The 18,100-nt window shown below is 47.5% G+C and overlaps 1 protein-coding gene across 3 annotated transcripts in view; it reads right to left on the bottom strand.

The window, feature by feature from the left end:
- Positions 1–18,100, bottom strand: part of slc12a9 (solute carrier family 12 member 9) — a 39,454-nt gene that overhangs the window by 4,011 nt on the left and 17,343 nt on the right. For 2 of the 3 annotated variants that reach the window (XM_078533848.1, XM_078533850.1), the window contains exons 3-11: positions 17,609–17,752; positions 14,234–14,533; positions 12,707–12,814; positions 11,299–11,410; positions 8,762–8,919; positions 6,870–6,952; positions 5,635–5,759; positions 2,938–3,130; positions 1,428–1,602 (exon numbers count right to left, since the gene is read on the bottom strand). In XM_078533848.1, the coding sequence (XP_078389974.1) occupies positions 1,428–1,602; positions 2,938–3,130; positions 5,635–5,759; positions 6,870–6,952; positions 8,762–8,919; positions 11,299–11,410; positions 12,707–12,814; positions 14,234–14,533; positions 17,609–17,752 (1,398 nt within the window). The remainder of the gene's footprint in view (positions 1–1,427; positions 1,603–2,937; positions 3,131–5,634; positions 5,760–6,869; positions 6,953–8,761; positions 8,920–11,298; positions 11,411–12,706; positions 12,815–14,233; positions 14,534–17,608; positions 17,753–18,100) is intronic. The other variant, XM_078533849.1, reaches the window with a different exon arrangement.

Genomic DNA, 18,100 nt, shown 5'->3' with positions numbered 1-18,100 from the left:
GCCCTCGCATGACTGGACCCCATCTAAAAATCGAGTCAAATTCAAAAACATGTTCCCCGTTCGAGATTTTGCAGGAGTGTAAGCCCCCTGTGAAGGGCAGGACTTCACCGCAATAGTCTTGTGCGCGCACAAGTGCCACAGAAAATTAAAGAGGTTGGTCCGATTGTCAGACAATCACAGCGCAGCTTGGGTTTATATAACACGTTTAACAAAACAAAACAACCCACTTCACAGCAACAAAATTGGACACTGAGCCACATCGGGAGATATTAAGGCAGATGGGCCAAGGGTGGGGAAAAACAGATAACGCTCAAGAGCCCAGAAGAATTGGAGGAGCGCAGAGATTGGGAGAGTGGTCGGGTCAGGGATTAGAGAGACAGGGTGAGGTGAGGCTATGGAGGGATTTGTAAACAAAGCTGGTAACTTTACAAAAATTGGGGTGTTGCTTAACCAGGAGCCAACTGTAGGTCAATAAGCGCAAGGACGATAGGGGAATGGGACTTGGTGAGGGTAAAGGAGCAGAGTTCTGGATGACTTCAAGTTTATGGAGAGTAGAACAGCCAGGAATAGTTACTTCTAGGAGGTAATAAAAGGCCTGGATGAGGGTTTCAGCAGTAGATGAGCTGGGGCTGGTAACATTACAGCGATGCAAATAGGTGGCCTTAGTGCTGGCACACACATGCGGACAGAAGTTCAACTTGGGGTCAAATACATCACCGGAGGTTACCAACAGGTTGAAATCAGCCTCGAGTTACCAGGGAGAGGGATGGAGTCGGTGACTAGGGAAACTGAGCCTGTCATGACTGCAGTCGGTGCAAAGTTTTTAAAGGATTAAAACAATGACATTGCCCAAGATGCTCAGTTTTGCTGGGCTATTCAACCACAAATGCTTCACGTCTACCACCCAAACCCACAGGTAAGCATTTCCAGGTTACATTGCAACATTTTCAGCATCTGCAGGATTTTACGTTCTCTACCACGGATCTGAAGGGTCTTGTGGCACAGTTGTGGCCCGAGCCAGAAACTCCAGGTTCGAGTCCCACTCCGGGACTTGATGGCCGAGAGGGAGGTGTTCATAACCCAGCCAAAACAGGTCGAATATCGGCCTGCAAATCCTTGCAAACACACCAATGGCAGGTGGTAAGAGCAGGAGAGATTCTTGGTCAGCCATGTGATGGACAGAAAATGGATCCTCAACCGTAGCTCCAGACTACAACATGCATGTAAAAGTACAGGTTTCTCAGACAAAGCTGCTGGGAGTATCTACATCAGGCTGGGAACAGGAATCAGACACATGGTGACTCAGCCTGAGGCTAGGCCTCGTGTGAGAACAACCATACATGGAAGGTTCCAGATGCCGCTTTGTACTGCAACAGTGAACCCCCCCCAACCCACCACACCCCTCTACATGCAAGAGGCCATCTTACCGAGGTCCCCGATTTCCACGTGGCCCAACACGAAAAGCCCCCCCTTCTTCAGGTCGTTGATGAAGGTGATGAGCTGAGCGCTAGTCCGCGGATTGGCCACCATGAGCAAGATCTGAGGCCTCCAGAATTTGACATGTTCCTTCCGAATGTCCAGCAGCAACAAATACTTCCTCACCTGGAAAGATTAAGACAAATAAACGCACGCGGTCTCTTCCGTCGGAGTCCCCGCGAGTTTCATCGGGTCAAGAGCGTTCCCTGGTCAGAAAGGGGTTGTGGGTCAAGTCCCAGTCCAGAGCCTCGAGCCTGTGATCTAGGCCAACACTCCCAGTGCCAGCCCTGAGGGAGTGCTGCACTGTTGGAGGTGCCGTCTTTCTGTCTAGATGCTGAAAAACAGAGGTTGCCCTTGATGGTTGGTGTCCACCTTACCATGCCCGCTAATGGAAGAGCAGGATGGTCTAGCAAGCTCCACCTCTGCTTTCTCCCCACCCACCTGCCCCCCCAAAAACCCCAGGGCCAATATTCAGTCTTCAATCAAAATCATAAAAACCAGATTAGCTGGTCCATTATCACGTTACTGTTTGAACATTGTAGTAGGCCATTCGGCCCTTCAAGCCTGCTCCACCATTCAATAAGATCATGGTTGACCTGGTTGCGTCTCAGCTCCACTTTCCCGCCTGCCCTCCCATAACCCTCGACTCCCTTGTTAATCAAAAATCTGTCTAACTCAGCTTTGAATATATTCAGTGACCCAGCCTCCACTGATCTCTGGGGAAGGGAATTCCACAGACCAATGACCCTCAGAAAATTTCTCTTCACTTCAGTTTTAAAAGGGAGACCCCTTATTCTTAAACTGTGACCCCTAGTTCTAGATTCCCTCCCGAAGGAGGAAACATACTTCTGGTGTCTGCCCTGTAAGTCCCCTCAGGATCTTATGTTTCAATAAGATCACCTCTCACTCATCTAAACTCCAATGAGCACAGGCCCAACCTTTCCTCATAAGATAAACCCTTCATCCAGGAGTGAGTAGAGTGAACCTTCTGAACTGCTTCTAATGTAATCATACCCTTTTTCAAAGGAGCAGACCAAAACTGTAGACAGTATTCCAGATGTGGTCTCACCAAGGCCCTGTACAGCTGCAGTAAAACTTCCCTACTGTTATATTCCACTCCTCATGTATTAAACACCAACACTCCATTTGCCTTCCTAATCACTTGGTGTGTCTGCATACCAATCCATGTATCACGTGCACAGCAAGCTCCCACATTTCCTACACGACAACACTTCTTAAAGAATTTCATTGGCCGCAAAGGATTTTGGGACATTTATGAGGGGGACCCCTTCTTCAAAATCAGACATTTTACGTTCACCCACGAGACTAGGCCTCAGGCCTCATCTTAGCATCTCCTCCAGGAACGAGGTGGGGGGAGGGATAAAGAGCGCTCCCCGCACCACCACCACCACCACCCCCCCAGAATTGCCGACCTTGGACAAAGTCGGTGGCTGTGCTCACCTGATGGAATATGAGGGCTTGGCTGATGTAGCCCCAGCTGCTGGTGGGAGACCGGTAGTGGATCACCACCAGGAGGATCAGCATGACGACAATCCCGCAGGAAGCGTAGGCCGGGTTGATCAGGAACATCATCACCAGGCAACCAATTATCCCCAGCAAACACGTGTGCCAGCTGAAGAGTTGGAAAGTAGGCCTGAAGGAAAGAGAAAGCCCAGTGAACGAGGATCAAATGCAAGGGGAGAGGCAGGAGGACTTTATTTTTCTTTTCTTAAAATCCTTTCATGGGATGTGGGCATCACTGGCAAAGGCGGCATTTGTTGCTCATCCCTAATTGCCCTTGACCCGAGCGCCAGATAAGAGTCAACCACATTGTGGGTCTGGAGTTACAGGTAGGCCAGACCGGGTAAGGATGGCAGATTTCCTTCCCTAAAAAGGAAGGTGAACCAGATGGGTGTTTACAACAATAGTTGTCATGGTCATCTTTCATTACCCGAAATGTGGATTGAATTCATATTCCACCAGCTGCCATGGTGGGATTTGAACCCTGTGTCCCCAGAGCATTCGCCTGGGCTTCTGGATTACTATAGTCCAGTGATATTACCACTCTGCCACCATCTCGCTCCCTCTTCTTTCCTCCACCCCCCACCCCCTCCTCAAAACTGTTAGGAGGCCAACGTCCTCTCCTCTAGGGATCAAGTGGCGGGGAGCCTTTAGAGGCTGGAACAGACACTCATTCTCCAAATCAAGGCCCAGTTAGACCTTATAACCAAATCGAGCAAGCTGCCAGATATAGAAGGTCCTTGATATTCTCCTAAGACTGGCTGCACCCACCCAGGAGGTCAGGGAGAGGGAGGAAAAAAGAAAATACTTGGAGGAAAGGCTAAACCAAACACAAATAGGATTAAGCCATTTAGCCCCTCAAGCCTGCTCTGCCATTTGATATCATGACTGATCCAATTGTGGCCTTAAACTCCCCTTTCCTGCCAGCACCCCCATAACCTTCAATTCCCTTGTCAATCAAAAGTCTGTCTAACTCAGCCTTGAATATATTTGATAACTGCTGTACAAAGGTATTCGACATAGCAAGGGTTAAAGGTGGGACTGGGAAACAATACCACTCAGTGTGATGTAAAGAGACATGACCCAAGAGGAGAGTCGGTTGTGGACCAGACAGAGACCTGTTTAGAAGCAAGCATGGAGTTTGCTCATAACTGTTGTTAAAGAATGTATCTTTTTATTTCTGTTGGACTGTGGATTAAAATTACACTGGTTGCAGTTTGAAGGACATGTCTACTAAAACAGTGTGAAGGATATATACAATGTCACTGCTCTGGAACAAAGTGTGTCATGAAAGACAGGATGGTGCTGAGAGGAGTCTGGTTTAATGGGGAACTACCTGGCAACAATGTTTGGCTCCTGATCAGGTTTTGTGCGAGAACAATACATCGGAATAGCTCCTAGCCCGAAAGGAAAAAAGACTTAAAACCTCTTGCTCCTGTGTGTAAGATTCCAGTAATTCCACAATAATAGCTAACTGGCTTTTTCTCCTTGTATCTATAACCTGCCCTCCTGAAAACCTGTCAAGAGGAAAAAGGGAAAATAACAAAATCACCATTCGAGACATTGAAAGGCAAGTGCTCAACTAGTGAGCTAAATACTGAAAGTGTTGGAAGACCATCTCGTGTCATCAATGAAGAAACATCCTCCCAGCATCTATCCTGTCAAGCCCCCTCAGGATACACTATTTCAATAAGACCACCTCACTATTCTAAACTCCAAATGAGCATAGACCCAGCCTGCTCAATCTTTCCTCATAAAGGAAAACCCTTTCATCCCAGGAGCTTCTCTGAACTGCCTTCAAATGCAAGAAAAAAAGTTCCTTCAAGTAACCTTCACCAATATTGAATCTTACAGCACAGAAGGATTCCATTCAGCCCATCGTGTCTAGGCCAGCTCTTTCGAAGAGCTCTGATTAGTTCCCCTGCACACTTCCGCTTTTCAAGCATTCATTCAATTCCTTTTATCGATGGAATCTCCTTCCACCACCCTTTCAGTCAACGCATTCAATCCTGTCTCTCCATCTGGTCCTTTTACCGATTACCTTGTGAAGTTTGGTACTACAGAATGTTAAAAAAAGACATGCTGTCAAAGCTCTTTGTCTTGCACTCATCAGGACAAACAAGAATGTTTGTTTGAAATCTGGCAACCACATCAATGCATACAACAGGAAAGAAAAGGGGTGCTGATTGGCCAACATGTTGCCATGGAGGCTCCAAGCGATTCCAAAAATTAAAGAGACAAGGCTTAAACATATTCCTTTTGTTTGCAGAGAACGAGTCCCAACATCTGAATGGTCGCCACTGCTAGTGAGTGTAAGTGAGCAATGTGACGAGTTTGACCGATTGTTTTAAAAATCGGTTGTTAGTGTAGCTAGTGGCGCATTCAGGATTGTTCAGCAAGTGCTCAACTGCAGAATTGCATCAAACAGTAGAGGAAAAGCTTCGGCATCAATGGCTCTCTTTTCAGCAGAGTTTTAAAGCTTTTCAGATCTGGCTATTAACTCCCTTACTAGTGTAAAATGTATTCCTCCCTCTGTTTTACTGTATCACAGCCTTACGCAAGCCTGGAACTAGGTGTTATTTGCTCAGATTGCCCAATGCTTGACTGAGATCACAATGAAGGGGAAAGGTGAACTACCTGAAGTTGGGTGCGGAGGCCCATTCCAGTGCCAAACAGGCCAAGTCAACAGCAGCATAGGCCATCAGGAAAAAGATGGTGACGATGCCAGCGATCGTGTTCAGTTTACCTGCAAACAGCACAGACTAGAAAAAAAACAAAGAGAGACATAATTCACGTGGGCCAAAACACTTCAGAAGTAACTTCCCCAATCAACTCCCCTCCAAAAGGTGATGCCAACCTTCCACTGAGGGTGCAGTCCACGGGGAAGAGCTCCCTGAGCGGCGACTCTAAATGCACTGTCCCCTGACTGGGTGGGTACGTGACCCAACACTTCAGGCACTGCGTCTGTTGACTTTTCACAACAACTGCTCAAGAGCTCGGGGAGCAAGTCTTTGCAAGACATTTAACCTCATCCTAGAACCCAACCCATAAACAACTGAACAAGGGGTTCTCAAATGTATATGGGTGGGGGAAAAGGAGGGGAAAAGAGAGAAAGAGGGGGGTGACGGAACACAAGAGAGAAGGGGGGGTAAAAAAAGAGAAGACAAGACAAAGAGAATGAATGGGGGCTAATTGTTTTGATAGGTGGTCAAATCCATGAGGGTTTCGGACAGTAAATCCAATCAGTTCCCATTGGTGGAAACAAAGAGCCAGAGGTCACAGGGTTCAAAGGTCAAAGAACCAAATCTGACAGGAGGAGCAACTTGTTGTTAAAATCGCAGCGAGTGTTTAGGGTCTGGAATTCTCTGCCCGCGTGTGTTTGGAGACAAATTCAATCATGGCTTTTGAAAGGGAATTGGATAATCATCCAAAATGGAAAAATATTTGCAGGGCAACAGGGAAGAAGATGGGGGAGTGGGACTAGCCAAGTTAGTCTTGTAGAGAGAGATAACACCGACATGAGGGACCGAATGGAAGGCCATTCTGTGACTGGCCATTCGAGCTAGGATATTCAGGAGGGAATTCAGCAGGCATTTCCAAGTTCCCACCCACAGAGGTTGGCGGAACATCCAAAAGGGGTGTGGGGGCTCAAAAAAAAAAAAAAATTGTTCAGCTCTCGAGGGCTACAGGCTTGTATTGGGAAGTGGCATTAAAGGAACGCGAATCAAAAGACGGGTAGACATCAGAGATACAGGTCAGCCATCATCAAACCGAATGGTGGGATAGGCCCAAGGGGGTGGGGCTGAACAGCCTCCTCCTGCGCAGAGTAGCTTTACAGGATGGACACTTAAGATCCAGGTGTCAAGTCTTACCTGAACCATTAACCAGGTATAGAGAACGGCGACCCAGGGGTTTCCTGTCATGGAGGTTCTCTTTGCAGGGGCCAGTATGATCCCTGTGTAGAAAAATCAAACCATGTATTGGGGTAAATTCTGATGCCCACGTTGTCTCCTGCATCAATCCCCTTTCACTCATACCCCTCCACTCGCTGACCTACACCAGAGGCTTTGTCAGACCAGGAGTCAATCTAAAAACTCTCATCCTCTTTTCACAGTTCCATTCCTGTGAATCTCCGTAACCACCTCCTCCCTGACAACCTCCAGAGCTCAAGAGTTCCTCCCTCTGGCCGGTTTCCCAATTCCACCACTGGTGGCCACGCACCCCCCCACCCCGCCACCGCACCCCCCCCCCCCCCCGCCCCCCCCACCCACCCACCTCCCCCAACACCACATCACAAAGCTCTGGAATTCCCTCCCCTCTCTCCTCCCTCAAGGGAGATTAGAACAGGAATAGAAGAATATAGCGATGGGGTGAGATGGAGAGGGTAGAGGAGGCTCACGTGGAACATAAAACAGCAGCATGGATCAGTTGGCCCGTTTCTGTGCTGTAATCTTCGATGTAATTTTGAATTCGGCAAGTGGGGTTTTGAAGGATCTCATCGTTGACCCTCCCTGGGGCCCCCAATCTTCAAGCCCGTGCCGTCTCCTGGCACACCATTTCCCCAATTTCCAGATCGGCCCCTTTCCTGCCAAGTCTCAACCCGTCTCCCTCCCTACAGCAGGGCTAACCTCACTCCAACACTGCTTGCAGACAGCTTCATCACCTCTCACCCCCTTCCATGAAAGTGGAGAACAGCAGAAGATGACACTGCTCCCTCAAGTCTGCTCCTCCATTCAGTAGGGCCATGGTTCATCTCCTGCCACATTTCTGCCCGCTCTCCATATCCATAGATTCCCAAAAAAACCTGTCCATCTCGGCCTCACATGTATTCAATTATGGTACCTCCGAAAATAAGAAATGGGTGCAGGCGACCACATAGCCCTCAGAATTCCAAAGACTCAGAACCCCCGAGTAAGGGAATTTCTCATCTCCGACCTCCATCCTAAAACGATCAGCCCCCCTACCCCGAGATCGCACCCACCCCATGTTTCACATTGCCCAATCATTCCTGGCAGGGCAACTCCAGAGTGCACAGTTTCCTTCTGTACTGAACCCATGCTACAGCCGTTCTGATCCTGGATGTAAACCACCCCCACTGCATGCTAATGTCTGTCTTCGAGCTAACCTATTCAGTGTTTACTAGTTACACAAGATGCACGCTCCAATAGGCAGCACCGGTTTGGAATGCTGAGCTTAGCAAAACAGCATGTGAATAAGCTCGAAAGCGTTCAGAAATCAGCTCAAACTGATCCTGGGCAACTCATACCAAAAACTACTGACTCAAACAGCTGAATGCATGTTCCCTTGCTTTAAAAAAAAAAAGCAGTTAGTCAGAACTTGACTGGAAAACTCTTCAATCCCACGTCCCATTGCCACAATTGCACAAAAGGAAATGTGTGGTGGCATCAAGAGAAAAGACACCATTTTGCAAACATATAGAACGAACAGGCTATGAGACAGCCCAATTCCCTGCTCTATAAAACTCAAATAGTCCGTAAATGATTGAGAATTTAAGGAAATCAGCCTGACAATGTATCAGCCATACAGTTTATTCTGTAAATTAAGGGGACCTGCATTTTGCATTGTAATTATTTATATATCGGAATGATAATTGTGCAATTTTATACCCCATTTCCATGATTGACATAGCTATAGACGTGAATTATGATTTACTGGTTTTATTTGTATCAATGCGGCACTTGCACCTTGATTTTTCAACCAAAAAAACCCCTCTTTAATTGGTTTAAGACACAAATGAACTTACCAAAGAGGTCATCCCTGGCCAGGGCGTGTAGGATACGTGATGCCCCTATCAGGGTGCTCATTGATGCAGACAGCGAGGCAGCATAAACGCCGATTACCACAAACGGGGGCCAGACATTGATTTGACGGAAGAAGATGTAATCCCCTTTAAGTAGTGCCCTAAGCAGCAGAAGGAGAAAGAGAGAGAGAGAGAGAGAGAGAGAGATACAGTGAGGCCCCAGAGATTAAGTTGCTCAGTCCAGGGTAGATGATCAAAACCCAAACAGGTAGAACATCACCACGGTCGGGATAATCTAATGAATTTAACGTGGAGGGTGCTCAGCATTGAGATGGATATGACAATGGGAGGGCTGGGGAAAATGGGCTCTACTCCAGTACTCAAATTTCCTCAGCTGTTTGTGGAATTAAAACAGCTTTCTGCTAAACGGGAACACTTTGTGAAACAGTCTTAAGGCAAGAATAAGGAATGCGAAGATCAGTGTCCTGATACACTGATCACTGTCTATAGTAAAGTGATTGGAAGACCTTAAGTGGACCATATAACCATGACAATGATTTAGGAGATCTAGGGATGAACCAAGTACATCTTCTTGGCTTGTTGCTTCTCTGATGCCATCTTTTCCATTCATTCATGGGATGAATGGGTGCCACTGGTTAGGCCAACATTTGTTGCCCATCGTTAATTGCCCTCAAGGTGGTGAGATCCCTTCTTGAACTGCTGCAGGGTACACCCACGGTGCTGTTAGGAAGGGAGTTCCAGGATTTTGACCCAGCGACTGAAGGAACAGCGATATATTTCCAAGTCAGGACGGTGAGTGGCTTGGAGGGGAACTTCCAGGTAGTGGTGTTCCCATGCATCTGCTGCCCTTGTCCTTCTAGATGGTAGCAGTCCATGGATTTGGAAGGTGCAGTCTGTGGAGTTCCTGTGGTGCACCTTGTAGATGGTACAAACTGCTGCTACTGTGCGTCAGTGGTAGAGGGAGTGAATGTTTGTGGATGGGGTGCCAGTCAAGCAGGTTGCTTTGTCCTGGATGGTGTCAAGCTTCTTGAGTGTTGTGGGGGCTGCACTCATCCAGGCAACGGGAGGGGTATTCCATCACACTCCTGTGGATGGACAGACCTTGTGGAAGTGGTGGCAGAATTCCCAAACTGACCTGCTCTTATAGCCACTGTATTTATATGGCTAGTCCAGTTCAGTTTCTGGTCAATGTAGCCCCCATGATGTTGACAGTGACAGTAATGTCACTGAATGTCAAGGGTGATGGTTGGATTCTCTCTTGTTGGAGATGGTCATTGCCTGACACTTGTGTGGTGTGAATCAAAGATGCCACTTGTCAGCCCAAGCCTGGATATTGCCCAGGCCTTGCTGCATTTGGACATGGACTGCTTCAGTATCTGAGTCATGAATGGTGAACATTCCAATTTTTGTTGTGGTTTGTTACAGCTCATGCAGCCCCAGTTGCTGTGGCAACATGTATGTTTACATGCATGTTGTGGTCTGGAGCTATGGGTAGTGATGGTAGAGGCTCCAAAGTCCTTTCCATCACATGGCTGACCAGGAATCTCCCGTTCTTACCACCTGCCACGTTATGAACACATCATCCGTATCAAGTTCGAGAGCAGGACTCGAACCCAAGAGCTTCTGGCTCAGAGGCAGGGAAGCTATCCACTGCGCCACATGACCTCCATGTGCTGTGGTAGCATGCATGAAATGTGCAGATCAAAAAAAATGTAGGAGCTGGTAGAAGAGCCTTGAGTTACACTGTAGTCACATTGAGTTGTGGAGTGTGAGATACTCATGTTGGACTGTGTAACAGGAGCTCATTAAAATACCTCGTTCTGTATTGTTACAATTGATGTCCAATTTGAAGTTGCACAAATTACAAGCAGGTCCCAACAAGATTCAGGGGACCAAACATGGATCTCATGGGGAGAATGTGGAACTCGCTACCACAGGGAGTGGTTGAGGTGAATAGTATAGGTACATTTAAGGAGAAACTGGATAAACACGAGGGAGAATGTGCCAGGCAATGACCATCTCCAACAAGAGAATCCAACCATCGCCTTTGACATTCAATGGCATTACCACCACTGAACCCCCAACTATCAACATCCTGGAGGTTACCATTGACCAGAAACTGAACTAGCCATAAACACTGGAGGGGGTGAGATGAGGATAGGGTGGAGCATAAATACCAGCACAGAGCAGATGGGCAGATTGACCCATTATAAAATTCCACTGGCAGAGCCAGTTCAGTACGCCAACGCGTGACAAAGTAGCAAGGGGCAGCTTTCCTCATGGCACTAGCAGGGTTTTCTTGGGATCAAGTTAGTCACTTATCCTACCACATCCCTGAAGATGGGGAATCTCCGTTTTGCACATCCAAAATGACATCTCCTACTTCAACTTGGAGAAGAGGGTGGACAAGAGAAGTGCTCGACAGTTTACAAAAACCACCCCCCCACTACCCCTCAAACAAACAAACTTCAACCCTCTGCAGGAGGCAGAGGTCAGTTCGGGATTTGTTGGGACCTCACCTGTCACAGGTAAAGCTGACTAGGAAGAACAGCAGTAGGTAGACCAGGAAGGTATAGATGACAGCAATGACCGTGCCTTTGGGAATTGAGTAGCTTGGGTTCTTCAAATCCCCTGGAAAGTGAAGAAGAGTCAATACCACAACAGCCAGGCCCCAGTCAACATTTACAGAAGGCCACAAGATGAACGCTTCCCTCTTCTGAAGTCCCAGTCACAAGGGAGGGGTATTCACCCGAGTGAGGCCCTCACTTGGGGGCCATTAGCTACCATGTCCCTCCTGGGGTTTTAATGGATGGGCAGAGGCAACTGGATCACCTCTCCAGCTATATTATAGAAAGGAACTAGGGCTGGGGTTAATGGCACAGCTCGATGCTGTGAAGGGGAAGCCATACAGCCCTCAACTCATATTTTACACATCACCGGGACACCCAAGGAGATCTCAACTTTCAATCACAAGAGGTCATTTTTTTAAAAAAGTGTCTTTAAAAGGATTATTAAATAAGACATGGGAGGGATTTCCAGATCTTCAGGCCCAGACTGACAGGAGACACGACCACCAAATGGTGCAGCGACTAAAATCAGGGGGTGAGCAAGAGGCCAGAATTGGAGGAGTGCAGAGGTCAAAGGGCTGGAAGAGATAGGGAGGGGCAAATACACGGACAGGGTCCAAAAGCAAAGCCGAGATGGGTCAAATCGGAGGCTCAGCTGGGCTGGGAGCCAATGGAGGTCAGCGAACACTGGATGAGTGCGAGAGAGGGTCGGTGTGTGTTTGGGTGCGAGGAGTTTGGAAATAAGCTCAAGTGCACAGACCAGAGTTTGATCCTCGATCACCGCTCACCCGAGATTGCAACAGAAGAGCTTCATATTTTATACACGTTCTCGGGATGTGGGTGTCACTGGCAAGGCCAGCAGTTGTTGCTCATCCCCAATTGCCCTCGGGAAGGTGGTGGGGCTGAGTCACCTACTTGAACCACTGCAATCCATGTGGTGTAGGCACACCCAGTGCTTTATTTTCCTGCACCCCCCACAGGGGGTTTGATACAACTAAGCGGCTTGCTAGACTATTTCAAAGGGACAGTTAAGAGTCAACCACATTGCCGTGGGTTTGGAGTCACATGTAGACCAGGCCGGAATGGCAGATTTCCTCTCCTGAAGGGGATTAGTGAACCAGATGGGGATTTTTAAAAAAAAAACATTATTAATGGGTCAAACATTTTATTCCAGATTTTAGTAAACTGCATTCGTATTCCAGTTGCCACGATGGGATTTGTACTCATGCCTCCAGACCATGAGCTCAGGCCTCTGGGTTACTAGTCCAAAAACATAACCACTACACCACAGCTCCAACACAAGGGAGTGTGACACACAATTCAGTGCCCCTGAATTAGGGAAGAGATGGGAGATCTTTACCAGACATATTGGAGCCAGCCATGATACCAGTGCAGCCATTAAACATGACAGCGAACACCGTCGCGAAGGTCATCATGTAGTTGGTGGTGTAATCCACAGAATAATCATCTAGAAAGTATAGGACAAACATTACTCAGAACACAGTGCTGCCCTCACACACACACACACCACCCCCACAAAAACATTTCCAACATTCTACCTCACTGCCCCTCCCTCCACAATCCCCTCAGCAGATAATTTACTCCCAGGCTGCTTTGTAACTAGGCCTCAGGAGTTCAATCTACCCAAAGCACAACAGGAAAGTTTCCAAAATGATCAACAGGATGCTAAATAATTGGACATTAAATTACAAGACAACCCTCCTCTCATACTTAATGTAAGTGAATTGGTTTAGAGATTCAAATAATCTTATTCGCCAGTCCTGACTCCCCAGTGCTGCTCAATCTATTTTTATGTTTAGATGACAGTTGAGATTGGGCAAAGAGGGGAAAAACATACAAAAGTTTGGCAACTTGTCCTGTACATGTTAACGGGGAGTTTCCATCGCAAACAATAATCCAGTGTTGAAGTGACAAGGCTCAGAAACTGATTCATGCCAGACTTTGGCCCGAGCGTGAGGCTTGCCGACACTGGGTAGATTCCCGATGTCATCATTCCTTTGCCCCTAAAATTGCTCACCTGCATTTCGGTGTCAGGAAAAGGCTGAACAAGCTAGGGCTCTTTTCTCAGGTGAAGGGAAGGCCAAGGGCTTTAAGAATTATGAAATGGTTCGATGCTGAAATGTCTCGCCTACATCTACCCTTCAGGAGGGAGGCCAAAACTAGGTGTCGTAAATGTAGGAGTCACTCATAAGCCCAAATCAGGAATTCAGGAGAAACTTCTTTACCCAGAGAGAAAGAGAGAGAGAGAGAGAGGTGGGAATGTTGATGTTGCTACCACAGGAGATTTTTATTTATTTATTTATAAATTTCTTTCATGGGATGTGGGCAAGACCAGCATTTGTTGTCCATCCCTAACTGCCCTCGAACTGAGTGGCTCGCTCAGCCATTGAGGGCAGTTAAGAGTCAACCACATCGCTGTGGGTCTGGAGTCACATGTAGGCCAGACTAGGTAAGGATAAGAGATTTCCTTCCCTAAAAAAAGGGGCAGCAGTGAAACAGATGGGTTTTTACAACAACAAATTGGATAATGGTTTCATGGTCACCAGCTTTAGTCAAAGTTAAATTCCACCAGCTGCCGTGGTGGGATTTGAACCAGTGACCCCAGAGCCTTAGCCTGGGCCTCTGGATTAGTTCAGAGACATTACCACTGCGTCACCCTCTCCCCAAAGTATAGGCACATTTAAAGGAGAAGCTGGATAGGCAAGAGGCAGAAAGGAATAGAAGGATATGTTGAGATAGGGAGAGATGAAGAGGATTGGGTGGAGGGTAAATTCCAGCATGGGCCTGTTTTTTCTGAAGGCCTTAAAAGTTACAAGTAACCAGTGTGGAGTTGTATGGTCGAGCGAGAGCAAAACAAAAATCTTACCCATGAGATTTTTCTTCAGTGTTGCTGTACTGAAGCCAGTGTAGTTGGTGTAAATGATGCGGCTCTCATTGCCGGACTGCTTCACAATCAGGATGGTCTTGGGGCTTACTGCGAAAAAGCTGACAACGATGGTGATAAGGACAATGTGGACCACCAGGAAGATCAGGAAGCTAGTCCTGGCGTAAATCTGGGCTCCGACCAGACAGACCAGGAGGCAGAGGAAGAGGAGGCTGGAGGCGTACAGGACATCGTACAGGTAGTTCTGCGGCAGCACGTGAATGCCTCTGGTTTCAGTATCTGCTGATGGGGAGGGGTTGGGGGGGGGGGGGGGGGGGGAAGAGGGACACAGATCAAGCGGTTACTTTGGAGCCAAAGATGCCATTCACCCTTCAATCTCTCCGATTATGGCTGATTTGTACCTCAACACCATTGACCCAGTCTTTGCTCCCTTTCCCTTATAGGGATCGTAGAATTGTTATAGAACAGGTGGAGGCCAATTAGCCCATCCTGCTGTGCTAGCTCTCTGCAGCAGCAACTTAAGCCAGTCCCACTACCCCCTACCCCCAAAACTCTACAATCTCCTCAGATGATGATTCAATGCCTACTCAAGACCCCTTATGCAATAAAAATCTCACTCCGAAAGTTCCAATTTACTCCCAAGCTCTCCTGTCATGAAAGTGTCTTCCCAGTGAGATGCATTTCTTCCCAATTCCACTCCTGAATGACCAGGTCCCAATTTCAAATAGTCCTTAATCTTCAGTAACGCGCTCCCACCCCCACTAGCCAACACCACCCAACCCCCTCTTGCTCCCCAAACCGGAGGGATACAGTTTCTCTATTTCTAACCTACCGAATTCTTTTAATAGTCGTTTGGTAGTAATGCTGGGAAAAAAAAAGAGACATGTTGAAGCTTTTTGTCTTGCACTCATCAGGACATTGAAGAATACCAACATAAGGGGACAACAATTTATACTGTATGTGAAGAGCACTGATTAGTTGGCAAGTGGACTCTACTAATCACTTCACATACAGTATAAATTGTTGTCCCCTTATGTTGGTATTCTTCAATGTCCTGATGAGTGCAAGCTAAAAGCCTCGACATATCTTTATTCAGTAATCTTTTACTAGTGTTCAAACGCTGATCAGATCACCCCTTGAGCTTTTACAGTCATGGGAACATTAGTCTAGTCTATGTAACCTGCTCTTCATATATCACCTGGAGGGTGGCCCATCACCACAGCACAGCACGAGTCAGCATTGCCTCAAGTGATTTTAAATACACTGTCTCCTGCCAATGCAAGATGGCCGTGCAAGATGGCCGTGCAAGATGGCTGTGCAAGATGGCCACCGATACCCATCTATGCGCACACACTTATCCGTGCGCATGCCAAAAAACCAATGATGTCACTGGCAGGAGGTGGTGCCAGCAAAAACCAGTCAAGAGTGGGCTGACGCGCAACTTAACCCGTTGCGCAAGAGGGGTTGGGGACCAGGGCATGATTGAAATCCACATCGATCAATAGCAAGGTCAGTCTGAGGGGGCAGTGCGATGCACGCAAGCCAATCAGAGCTGCTGCCTCCTCCGGTTTTGGGAGCTGTGGGGGTGGATCGGTTTTGGTTTTTTTTTTTTTAAACTCCCCCTCCACTGGTTTGGAGGTTGGGCCTTGCCTGGTGTTTTCTTAGAGCATCTGTATTTGCTCGAAATATCTTTGAACTCATGGGAAAACATCTTTTTAATAACCGTCTGACGAGCATCTCTGCTCCTGACCGCTGTCTGCTCTGTCGCTCACAATGACGTCACTGAGTAAACCAATACAACTGTGCCTGCACGGCGTTGGCCACAAACACAGCCTTTTAAACAAGTAACAACGTAGTGTCCCCTACCATCGAGAAACAGGCATTCCAAGTGGTGCCTACCTCCACAAGTCTCAATCCTTCCCTACTTACCCCGTTCGCTGTCTCCAATGTCCTCATGGGATCGCTCGGGCCTCCTGTGCATCCTCAGATTGTTCTTCGCCCCCACCACTGGTGGCCATGTCTTCAGCTGCCGGGTCCCCAAATTCTAGGACCCCCTCCCTAAACCTCCCCTTCCAACCTCAGACACTCCCTTAAATAATCTAAGTTCACAGTCACCTGCCCTTAGAAGGCTCAAGTGTTTCCCCTTGTGGGAGAGTCTAGGACCAGAGGGCATAATCTCAGAGTAAGGGGTCGCCCATTTAAGACAGAGATGAGGAGGAATTTCTTCTCTCAGAGGGTAGCGAATCTATGGAATTCTTTACCGCAGAGGGCTGTAGAGGCTGGGTCGTTAAGTATATTCAAGGCCGAGATAGACAGATTTTTAATCAGTAAGGGAATCAAGGGTTATGGGGAAAAGGCAGGAAAGTGGAGTTGAGGATTATCAGATCAGCCACAATCTCATTGAATGGCGAGCAGACCAGATGGGCCGAATGGCCTACTTCTGCTCCTACGTCTTATGGTCTCAAGCAGCACGGTGAGGTGGTCATTCAAGTTGTTAAAGGAACAAGCCTGCATTTCTATAGCACCCTTCTTCACCTCAGGATGTCCCCAAAGTGCTAAGCTCAGCTAAAGTACTTTTTAAAAAGCATGGTCACCTGTGTAATGTGGGAATGCAGCAGCCAATAGGTACACAGCAGGATCCCGACAATGACCAGTTAATCTGTTCTAATGATGTTGATGGATAAAATATTGTCCCCACCGGAGGATTCTGCCATCCTCCCTCATTCCAATAGTGCCCATGGAATATTTTTACACCCATCTGAGGGGGGCAGATGTGCCACCTCAGTTAAGCATCTCAGATGAGAGACAGCACCTCTGATAGTGCAGCGCACTCCACGGCGAGTGTCAGTCTACTGTGTGTGTGTGTGTGTGTGTTGAAGTCTCTAGAGTGGGACTCGAACCCTCAACCTTCTGACTCAGGAGGTGAGCGTGCGACCCAATAAACTGTGGCTGACACTAACAATAAGGTCTGTTCAAGATGCAAGGACAAAATAATGGAAACGGGGGAAATAAGAGGCAGGGAGGAAGGTATTCTTAAAAATAGAAGCGATTCAGTGGCTGATTGACCATCGTGAAGATTTTTACCCTGGTAAGGGCAATTAGGGGTGGGCAATAAAACGCTGGCCTAGAAAGAGATGCCCACAGCCCATGAATGAATTAACAAAGCCTGTTCCAGTCTTTGTTTCATCCAGTCAAGTTAGCAACCCAAGCCCCCTCTAGTAAGTCTCTGCAGCCTCTTCAGAGGCTAAGAACAAAACATTGGCTGTCCCAAATAGATCCAGCTGGATTTAATCCTTAAACAAACAAAAACAGCCGACACTCTCACTGTCCCCCACCAAAAAGTGAGGGTTGACTCACCTGCATTGGGGAGCTCTCCAAACACGTCAAGAATAGCCTCCACCAGTCCCAGAATGTAAACCGCACAGGAACAAACATTAGCAAGAAAAAACATCAGGCCTATACTCCCGCCAAACTCTGGGCCCAACGTACGACTAATCATAACTGGGAGCCGTTTGTAAAGGAAAGATAGACAGACAAGAGTCGATTTTGAAAAAAGGCGATGGCCCCAGGGCCCTAGCCCACCAGGCCCCAGATTAGCACTTGCAAAATAGAATCCATTTAATAGTTAGTTTGGGGTTAGCAGAAAGATTCACATTAATAAATCTGCTCTAAAATTTGAAAAAAGTGGTCTTGAGACAGGGGTGTTGGTGGAAAAAAGAATATTCATTGTCCAGTCCTGGATGATAGGCCCACTTCATGTGCATCAAGGTGGTGTTGGGTAGGGAGCCCCTGTTATTTGGGTTGCCAACCCTCCGGTTCTGCCCTGGAGCCTCTAGAAATTAAAAACCG

This window comes from Cetorhinus maximus, chromosome 34, assembly GCF_964194155.1.
Source record: "Cetorhinus maximus chromosome 34, sCetMax3.hap1.1, whole genome shotgun sequence".
Lineage (NCBI taxonomy): Eukaryota > Metazoa > Chordata > Chondrichthyes > Lamniformes > Cetorhinidae > Cetorhinus > Cetorhinus maximus.
This window is presented reverse-complemented; position numbering and strand designations above follow the sequence as displayed.